The following is a 10,397-nucleotide window of genomic DNA, read 5'->3' as shown; positions in this document are numbered from 1 at the left end:
GGCCCGACTGTAACTCCTCAAGTTAGTTATGGCTACTGTGGCAAGTCAAATCACTCGGAGAATGATTGTTGGAGAAAGTCGGGAAAATATTTGTACTGTGGCAGTGCCGAGCACTAACTCGCGAATTGTCCAAATAAGTCGAAGGTAGGAGGTAGCACTCAAAGGCCAGAAAAGTCAACCTCTAAGCAGACTGGTGCTGGAGGGAGTCGATCAAAGGTACCTGCTAGGGTTTACGCATTAGACTATCAGCAGATTCCCGATGCTACTGAGGTGGTCTAAGGTACGATCCCTATTTTCCACCGTTTAGCTAAGGTTTTAATTGATTCGAGTGCGACACATTCTTTTGTGAACCCTAATTTTATGAATGGGATAGATGTGAAACCAATTAAGTTACCTTATGATCTGGAGGTTAGAACACCTATTGGAGATCAAAGTTTAATCGCTAACTTGGTATACAAGGATTGTGAGATCTGGGTTGGGGAACGGAAATTACTGGCCGATTTGATGGGTTTAGCAATTAAGGGGTATGATGTTATCTTAGAAATGGACTGGTTAGCACGCTACCATGCTCAATTGAACTGTAAGACGAAAACGGTAGAGTTGTGCATTGTAGGTGAGGCAACCCTGAAATTGGAGGTAAGGAGTAGATTAGCTTCATCTGCACTTATTTCAGGAATTCGAGCTAGAAAAATGTTGAGTAAGGGAGATCAGGGATATTTGACTTTTCTTATAAATACTCCTAGTGATAAAGTGAGGTTGGGAGATATGCCTGTAGTAAAGGAGTATCCGGATGTCTTTCCTGAAGAGTTAGAGTCTTTACCTCCGGAAAGGGAGATAACTTTTAGGATTGATGTGACTCCAGGGGTAGTACCTATCTCTAAGACGCGGTACAGAATGGCACCAACTGAATTGAAGGAGTTGAAATTGCAGTTACAGGATTTACTAGAGCGAGGCTTTATAAAGGAAAGTGATTCACCGTGGGGAGCCCCGATCTTGTTTGTTAAAAAGAAAGATGGGAGTTTAAGGCTGTGTATAGATTACCGAGGCTTGAACGATGTTACCATTAAGAATAAATACCCTTTACCCCACATTGATGAGCTGTTCGACCAATTGCAAGGGGCAGTTGTATTTTTGAAATTGGATCTCAGGCAGGGTTACTATCAATTGAGGATTTTAGAAAAAGATATACCTAAAACTGCCTTTAATTCGAGGTATGGACACTTTGAATTTGCCGTAATGCCGTTCGAGTTAATGAATGCACCTGCGACTTTTATGGATTTAATGCATCGAGTCTTTAAGCCTTATCTGGACCAGTTTGTAGTGGTATTCATCGATGATATATTGGTGTACTCTAAGACCTTGGAGGATCACGAGAAACATTTGAGAATTGTTTTACAAACTCTGAGGGAACATCAGTTGTATGCTAAATTTAGCAAGTGTGAGTTTTGGTTGAAAAAAGTGACATTCTTAGGTCATATAATTTTCAAGGACGAGATTAAAGTGGATCTAGCCAAAATTGAAGCAGTCTTTAAATGGAAACAACCAGAAAATCATACTAAAATTCGAAGTTTTATAGGGTTAGCAGGGTATTACCGGAGATTTATCAAGAATTTTTCTAAGATTGCTAGACCCATGACTGAGCTGACTAAGAAAAGTGAGAAATTTATATGGAGTCCTAAGTGTGAAGAAAGTTTTCAAGAGTTAAAGAGACGTTTGACGAGAGCACCCGTATTAGCCTTACCGAATGGGAAGAGTAGTTTTGTGGTCTACACAGATGCTTCAAAGGAAGGTTTGGGATGTGTATTAATACAAAATAATAAGGTGATAGCGTATGCCTCTAGGAAATTGAAGCCGCACGAGAGAAACTACCCAACTCATGATTTGGAGTTAGCGGCTGTGGTGTTTGCATTAAAGAAGTGGAGACATTACCTATATGGAGTGACATTTGAGGCTTTTACAGACCACAAGAGCCTTAAGTATTTATTTTCTCAAAAAAAGGTGAATTTGAGACAACGTAGGTGGATGGAATTCTTGGAAGACTATGATTGCACGATAAAGTACCATCCAGAAAAAGTCAATGTAGTGGCCGATGCTTTAAGTCGTCAAGTGCAAGTGGCAAGATTGATGATTAAAGAATTACACTTGTTGGAAGAGGTTAGTTATTGGAATCCCCGACTTGAACCGAGAAAAGTGATCTTTTGGAATATTGTCGTGAAATCCAATTTGTTGGAATGTATCAAGAAAACTCAGGAAAAGGACATTGAAGTGCAAAAGTGGTTGGAAAGAGCCAAAAAGGGAGAAAAGCCAGATTTTAATTTGGAAGTGAATGGTATATTAAGGTTTTAGAATCGTATAGTAGTGCCTAAGGACGAAGGGCTTGAGAAGGAAATTTTGGAGGAAACACACCGATCTAAGTATACGGTACATCCTAGAGGGAATAAAATGTACCAAGATTTGAAGAGTTTGTACTGGTGGGAGAGCATGAAGAAGAAAATTGCTCAGTTTGTCCAGACCTGCTTGATTTGCCAACAGGTTAAAGTTGAACATCAGAAACCATTAGATTTTTTGCAACCTTTAGAGATACCCGAGTGGAAATGGGAAAATATCACCATGAATTTTGTATCTGGATTACCCACGACACAAAGGGGTCATGATGCCATTTGGGTAATAGTGGATAGGTTAACCAAATCGGCTCACTTTCTGTCGATTAGTATGAAATAGCCGTTAGAGAAGTTAGCTAAGTTATATTTGGATGAGATTATAAGGCTACACGGGATACCTGTAAGTATTGTGTCCGATCGAGACCCTAGATTTGTCTCGCGGTTCTGGCAAAAGATGTAAGAAGTGTTGGGGACTAAATTGAATTTTAGCACTACTTACCATTTACAGACAGATGGACAGTCTGAGAGGACGATTCAAACTCTTGAGGACATGTTGAGAACTTATATTTTGGATTTTGGGAAAAGTTGGAGTAAGTATTTGACTTTGGTAGAGTTTGCTTATAATAATAGTTTCCATGCATCCATTCAAATGGCTCCGTACAAAGCTCTATATGGACGGAAGTGTAGATCTCTCATTTGTTGGGATGAAGTAGGTGAACGAAAAATTTTAGATCCAACTACAATACCGTGGATTGAAGAGGTGCGAGAAAAAGTGAAGTTAATACGCCAGAGAATTCAAACCACACAGAGTCGTCAGAAGAGCTATGCAGACAATCGAATGAAGGATTTAGAATTTGCGATTGGAGATCAAGTTTTTCTTCAGATTACTCCCTTAAAAGCAAGTTTGTTGGCATGTAAAGGAAAGAAGTTACAACCGAGATTTGTAGGACCATACAAGATCCTTCAACGTGTAGGGAATGTGGCCTATAAGTTGGAATTGCCATCAAGTCTATCTCGGATCCATAATGTTTTTCATTTATCGATGCTCAAGAAATATCATCCGGATCCGTCTCATGTCCTACAACCGGAGGATATTGAAATCGATGAGGCACTGACCTATGAGGAGAAACTGATAAAGCTTCTAGATCGTAAGATGAAAGAATTGAGGAATAAGCAGATTCCGTTGGTGAAAGTTCTATGGAGGAACCACGGACTAGAGGAAGCAACTTGGGATGTAGAAGAAGAAATTCGAGGAAAATATCCAGATCTATTTCCAAATCAAGGTATAAATTTCGAGGACAAAATTCTCTTAAGGGGGAGAGGATGTGAGGACTCATGTTTTTATTCCTAAAATAATTATTTTATAATTATTTACCCTAATATTAGTTAATTATATTATCGTTACATGAATTTCTTTTAAATTTCGCCTTATCGCGCGCAAATCGAGAGTTCGCGTATTTCGCGTCAAAACGACTAAGTGGAGATTTAAGAAACTTATACTAGACTACTAAGAATGAATAATTATAGTGTTAAAGGAATTACATTGGAGGTTTAGTGCACAAGTGTAACAAACAAGAGAGAAAACGGTGGTACGACACCCGCGCGCGACACTATTCCTAGTTGACTTTTGCACAAATTTTGGCCACAAATTCCTTAAGCTTCCAAAGAAAGCTTCACAACACAAAACACTCTCTCTCCTCACTCCATAGTTCGGCCGAAAACAGCAAGGGAAAGAAGAGAAAAGCTTCACTCCATCTCACTTCATCTTGCTTCCATTTCCTTCACAAATCACCACCCAACTCACATATCACTTGGAGATTAACTTGAGTTTGGAGGAAGGCCTCATCTTGGGGAATTTCTTGGAAGTTTAGTGGTGAAAAATTCTCGTTTCTACAAGGGTTAGAGGTATACCCATCAACTCTTCTAATCTCTCCATTTAATACAAGATTTATGGTTGGTTGTGCAAGGGTTTGAAACCCTAAGCTTGAAATAGATAGAGGACTTGAGGAAATCTATTTTATCTTGTTTTAACACTAGGCTAGTGGGCTTGGTGATGCCTTTAGGTAGCTGACTTGAGGTGTAATTAGTTGATTGTGGTTGTTTATGTGTTATTTGAGGTGAATACGGTTAGAAAGTGAAGGAAAAATCGAAGGAAGTTGGTGCATAAAGATGGCCCACTCTGCTTTGTTGTTATCTTGCATGCATTTTGAATTTTTATTGGTTTTTTGGCTGTGAAATTGGTTGATATATGTTGTATATTGTATGTAGAAAGTGTCTACCAAAAATCATTTGATTTGGTTGAGTAAAAACTTGAATTTTCGAAATTTGAAGAAATCTGGAAATGGGTTCTGGCTGTCCGAACAATAACTCTTTGATCGAACATATCTCTTTGTATAAAAGTCAAAATCGAGTGCCATTTGTGGCATTTGAAACTAGACATTTGTAACTTTCTAACGGTATAAAATCACTTTCTAGTTCGAACTAAGTGAACCGTAGTGATTCATCAAAGTTTGCTGTCCTGTTCTGACTGTCTATCCGAGAGAAAGGTAGTGCATCTTGTGGCTCTATTTTCTCTCACTTGTGAACTGATTTTGAAAATGAATTGTTCTGATGAAATGTAGAGTTTTGAATCTAGTTTCCAACACCACCAACCATTCTCAATTTCAAGTTTTATTGAGTGAGTTATGGTTCAATTTTCAAACTGTGACAAAGCTGGAAATCTGGAAATCTTTCTCTTCTTGCTAGCCAAATGGTTAGGTTTGATTTGGGACGTTTTGTTTCGAAAATTTTGGTGTCAATTACCTACCAATTTATTATTAGATGTTCATAGGATCTTGGTTTAAAAAATGAACCGAATTGGGACTGATTTCATGGTGCAAAATGTTTGACAAAGGAAAGAAAAAGCAAGAGGACAGATTTGCTTTGAGAATTTCCTAAACTTTGGTAGTTTTGTTAACTGCCTTCCCACATGATTTTTTGTGTGAAATTTGGTAGAGAAGTAGTCCTCATATAGAAGTCTAAGTGTACCAAATTTGGTGTTATTCTAAGACCATTTCAATACCCAAATGATGTCTCAAAGTTTACTTTTCAAATCTGGAAAATTCCTGATCAGTGTTCAAATTTCAGCCGACTTTAAGCTACTATATCTTTACGCTCAAAACTCTGAATTTAGTTCCATTTATCCTGTTTGTAACTTTGTTTGGAATTCATATTGTGTTACAAATTTCAAAGGCTAGTTCACGTTCTGTGAATTTTTCCGAATTTCCAAAAATTGCCGAAAAACATGACTGGAACTGCCTTGCTTGCTCAGATCAGCCAATTTGAGCTAAAAATTGAATGCCTTTCATTTAGAATATTGGAAAAGTATCTTCAAGAACTTTTAGTACTTTGAACCTAGTTTCCAACGGTGTAAATTTTTCCATTTTTGGACGTGCCAAACTCAAGATTTGATTTTCCAAAGATTGTCGTACAAAGCTAAAATTTCCCGATTTCTTATGAAAATGAGTTTTTGAGAACTCATTATTCTTTCTTGATATTGATTGATCGTTTTAAACTTGATTTTATGAAGGAAATCAGTTCTCTTGCGTTATTAAACCCTTACTTTTGAATCTCGATTTTTGAGATATTGAGGCTTTTCGAGACATTGTTTTAATTTGAAAACGAACGTACATTCTTCCTTGTCTGACAAGGAGTTTGTAAATATTTATGGGTAATAGTTAATTGTTATGTTTCCAAGCACTCAAGCGGATCTTGAAGAGAATCCCGGAGCCGACCATTAAAGATCTTTTGCACCTACTCTGGTATTGTGATTTGGTGAGTGTCAAGTGTTTGACTTGTTGCAATTATGTGAATTGCTTCTTATGGATTGAATGATTGATAATTGTTGAGTCGAGTGTGTATGTTATCGCACTCGTTCTCTTTTAACTGATTGTATAATTGAATTGCTTATGACTGAATTGTAATTGATTACTGGATGTCGTTTGGAGTGAATCTCCTCGACCTATAACTGAACTGGGGGATGCCCAAAGCTCAATTGACCGACCTTGCGACTCGAGCCAGCAAGGGCTTGGTCAAGAAGCTTGGTGAACCATGAGATAACTGTAAGCTTGATCTATTAAGAGATCTCGCTTGGCCTACTCGAGTAGTATTGCCTTTTATAGAAGTGCGGGCCCGGGACAGAGGATTGAAATGGTGAACGGGAATTGTGAAGAAAGTGGAGTTCTACAGACTTAATGCCGACCCGGTTGACAGAGTGTCATCGCGGGGAGGTATTTAATCGAGGTTTGGCAAAGCAAGTGGAACCTAGCTCCTGAGAGCTCATGTATTCTCATTGAATGTGTTTAATTGAAAATTGTGAATTGTTTGAATGTTACAGCTTTATTTCTCGGTTAAATGCTATTGCTACTTGAACTATGTGTTTGCATGTTTTCTTGGTCTCACTGAGCATTAGCTCATCCCATTAGATTTGTTTTTCTTAGCAGGGGCCGAGATGGAAAGAGTTATGGAGAAGCCGACTTGCGGCACTTTTGATTAGGGTTTTGAATGTATTTGACCAGACATCTTTTAGAAGTTGTATATATTGAAAAAGTGGTTGTATTTGGAAACTTGTGATGTAAGATTGAATATTCATGTATGAAAATGACTTCTTGTCTTTGTTTCGACTTTCGTTATTAGTCGTTATCCTTTAAGTTTGAACTGGAATTGTACTGAGTTCTGGCGAGAGTTGGGCAGACGTCCCGCCGATACCCTTTGGTTTGCCTTAGGGAGAAGTGGGGGCGTCACAAATACAACTAATACATACAGTTGTCTGTCGAAACAACTTAAAATGCAAAAGAGACTTTAAACTTACAATTCACTTTCAAAATAATATAGTACCCTAATCGTTTAGTCTAACTGTCAAGTTGTTATTCGCCGAATCATGAACCAACCCTGCTAAGAAAAACAAAAGGAAAGGTATGAGCTTGCGCCCAGTGATGTCTAAGAAAGACATGCAATTTAAGAAAGCAATTATTTCACATATTTAAGTCAAAAAGAAACATAAACAAGAGGTATCATATAAGCACATCATAAAAAAATCGATATGTCAATCATTAAGGATACTTAGCACTGACAAACACTTGATCAATAAGTAATTCAAATAGCTGACACTCCGTTAACTTTCATGTCCATGTAGATCGCCACTTCGCACTACTCCATCCGTTTTCACCCCTTTCCGGGCCCGCACACCAACAAAATTTCAGTGATTGGTATTACTCGAGTATACCCAGTACAGTATAGATCCAACACATATACACTGGCCAATGTTTGCTAATCAAGTTGACCAAACCCTTGCCAGCTCAACCTCGAATAACTAACCATTGAATTTTGGGGTCCCTATATATCAATAATATCATATCACATTCACTTATAGCAATAACAATTTAGTAGGGTCGAGTGTGATAATGCACACACTCCGTCCGTTCATAAACAAATTCAAAATGACAGTTCATAGTCATATTATTTTTCTCAAACTCATTGACATATCAAGCATATATATAGTGCTACCACACACTTAGAACACTCACCAAATAGAACTTAAGCGTCCACAGAAGGAACGCCTGCAGGATCAATTTGCAACCTTGACAGACAAATACAACATATAAGTGAACCTTTAGTGTTCACCAAATCAACTCACTTAAGCACGAAAACTTTGTTTTCGAATTATCAACTTTAGTGTCCTAGACACTTCAACCCATTCAAGCTTTCAAATCGACAATTCAGGTAAAAGAATACAACTTTCCATTAGGGCAAAAGCATTTTAAAAGTTTGGACAAGACTTTCCAATCCTCCAATAGTTTTCTAGCAAGAAATCATAGCAAAAGTCCACTTTTCAATTACTTACATTCGTAGTTTTTATCCAAAAATTATCTCACAAACAAGGATCAAAGTTAATAAGGTTTCTTGAACTAAACCAATCAAAACTTCATGAAAACAAGGATCCAAACTAAAATCAGTCCATAAAGTTGTCAACCATTAAACTTTGGAAGAAATCTTACTTTCCCCCCTTTTAACTTCAAAATTTTGATCCAAAATCATTATACATATCAAGATCAAAATCCAATAAAACCATTTGAGTTAAATTCCACCCAAAATAGTTTTTAAAATAGAAAATTAAAACTGGAGTTTTAGCTCACAAATTCGGCCAGTTTAGGCCATTTTTTCAACTTTTCCAACTTTACTTTTTCCAACAAGATAACCCAAATCACTACTTCATTTTCTTACAAAATTTTCAACATACTTCAACCAACATACATAGAGTCAAGTAGTATCAAAATTTTCAAAATTTTTTCAGTACAGGTGTACAAACAAGCCACAAATTCAAGGAAGGTAAAGCTAAAATTTTGCCCATGATAATTGGTCATCTAAATAGAAATTTCAGCATTTATATACTCTAATTTTTACCAACAATCCACCATAAATCACACTCAATTCTCAAGGATTTCATCAATCGTTAACCCTAAGATCTCAAGAGAGAAGAATCCACGAAATTCTAGCAAAATATATCAAGATCTAAGTATACCAAGATCATTAAAGCATCTAGTACCAAATTTCCATAACACTTTCAAATTCACCATAGGTTTTCCATAAATACCATAAATCTACCAAGATCTAGTCCAAAATTGCTTGAAAAGCAAAAGAATGAACTAAATTAGCCACTTACCTCTTCAAAGCTTCAAACTCTAGCAAAATTAACCCAAGAAGATGGCAAGATCTACTCCTAGGAGCCTTTTTCTCTCAAGATCTTTCAAAAGTTCAAGGAGATTGGTGAAAGGGAAGCTTGGATTTTCAAGAATTTCACTAAGAGTGAAGTTTCTCTCTCTCTCTCTCAAATTTTCAGCCAACCAAGAGGAGAAAATGAAGGAATTTTGGTTGCTTTTGAGCTAATATACTAGCCACAAGAAAGGTTTTTAAGTCAACTATGAATAGTCTCCAAATAGTGTTATCCATTTAAGTTTCTTGCTATCAACCGTTAGCTTTTCTAATCTTCTTTTAACTCCCAAAATTTTTCTGAACTTCACTAATGTCTCAATTTATATTCTTCTAGGGTTTTGGCTAAATTCACTAATAAATCACGAAATCAACAATTTTCAAGAAATTAATCGCTCGAAGGTTAAAATAAGCAAGCAAGAGAAACTCATTTATCACTTAACAAGTAAATCACTAAATGAATGCAAATTTTATACAACTATAATTTAAATAGAAATGTAATTAGTTGGGAAGTGAGAAAATAATTTGTCTAGGTCATGACATCCTTTTCCCTTTAAAAGAATTTCGTTCTCGAAATTCTTACCTGGCCTAACGAACAGATTTGGATAGTTCTTCCGCATTTCCTCTTCCATCTCCCAAGTTGTTTCTTCTACTCCATGGTTTTTCCGCAGGACTTTTGTCAAAGGAATTTTCTTCCTTCTTAACTCTTTCACTTTCCGATCCAAAAGTTGTACTGGTTGTTCCTTATAAGTCAATGACTCGTCAAATTCTAAATCTTCAGGTTGGAGTACATGAGTTGGATTTGGGTGGTACTTCTTAAGCAGGGAGACATGGAAAATATCATGGATTCTAGAAAGACTTAAAGGCAACTCCAAGCGATATACTACGCTTTCCACTCATTGTAAAATCTTAAACGGCCCCACATACCTCGACTTGAACTTCTTCCCTTTTTCGGTCATGATACTAGTTTTCAGTGGTGTAATCTTAAGGAAAACCCTACCCTAACTTCAAATTCTAAGTCTTTTCTCCGATTATCTGCGTAGTTTTTCTACCGACTCTGAACTGCTTGAATCCTTTGACGCATAAATTTTACTTTCTCATATACATCTTCAATCCACGGTAATTTTATTGGATTCACGATTTTTCTTTCCCCTATTTGTTTCCAATAAATTGGGGACGACATTTCCTCCCATAAAAAGCCTCATATGGAGACATTTGGATAGTCGAGTGATAGCTATTATTATAGGCAAACTCTACCAAGGTTAGGTA

At 36.9% G+C, this 10,397-nt stretch overlaps 1 protein-coding gene across 1 annotated transcript; it reads left to right on the top strand.

Moving 5' to 3' along the window:
* Nucleotides 1-3,030: 3,030 nt before the first annotated feature.
* LOC113743910 (uncharacterized) lies at nucleotides 3,031-9,948 on the top strand. The gene is made up of 2 exons (XM_027271976.1): nucleotides 3,031-3,664; nucleotides 9,800-9,948. The coding sequence occupies exons 1-2, from the start codon at nucleotides 3,031-3,033 to the stop codon at nucleotides 9,946-9,948; spliced, it is 783 nt and encodes a 260-aa protein (XP_027127777.1).
* The last annotated feature ends 449 nt before the right edge of the window (nucleotides 9,949-10,397 follow it).

Source organism: Coffea arabica, chromosome 6e (assembly GCF_036785885.1).
Source record: "Coffea arabica cultivar ET-39 chromosome 6e, Coffea Arabica ET-39 HiFi, whole genome shotgun sequence".
Lineage (NCBI taxonomy): Eukaryota > Viridiplantae > Streptophyta > Magnoliopsida > Gentianales > Rubiaceae > Coffea > Coffea arabica.
The sequence above is the reverse complement of the archived record's forward strand: the minus strand, read 5'-3'. Positions and strand labels throughout refer to the sequence as shown.

Excerpts from the sequence above, each read along its gene's own strand:
- LOC113743910 (XM_027271976.1), top strand. The coding sequence starts at position 3,031 with ATGGCTCCGTACAAAGCTCTATATGGACGGAAGTGTAGATCTCTCATT. Across the intron at positions 3,665-9,799 it reads AGATCTATTTCCAAATCAAG|GACTTTTGTCAAAGGAATTT; the intron begins GTATAAATTTCG and ends GTTTTTCCGCAG.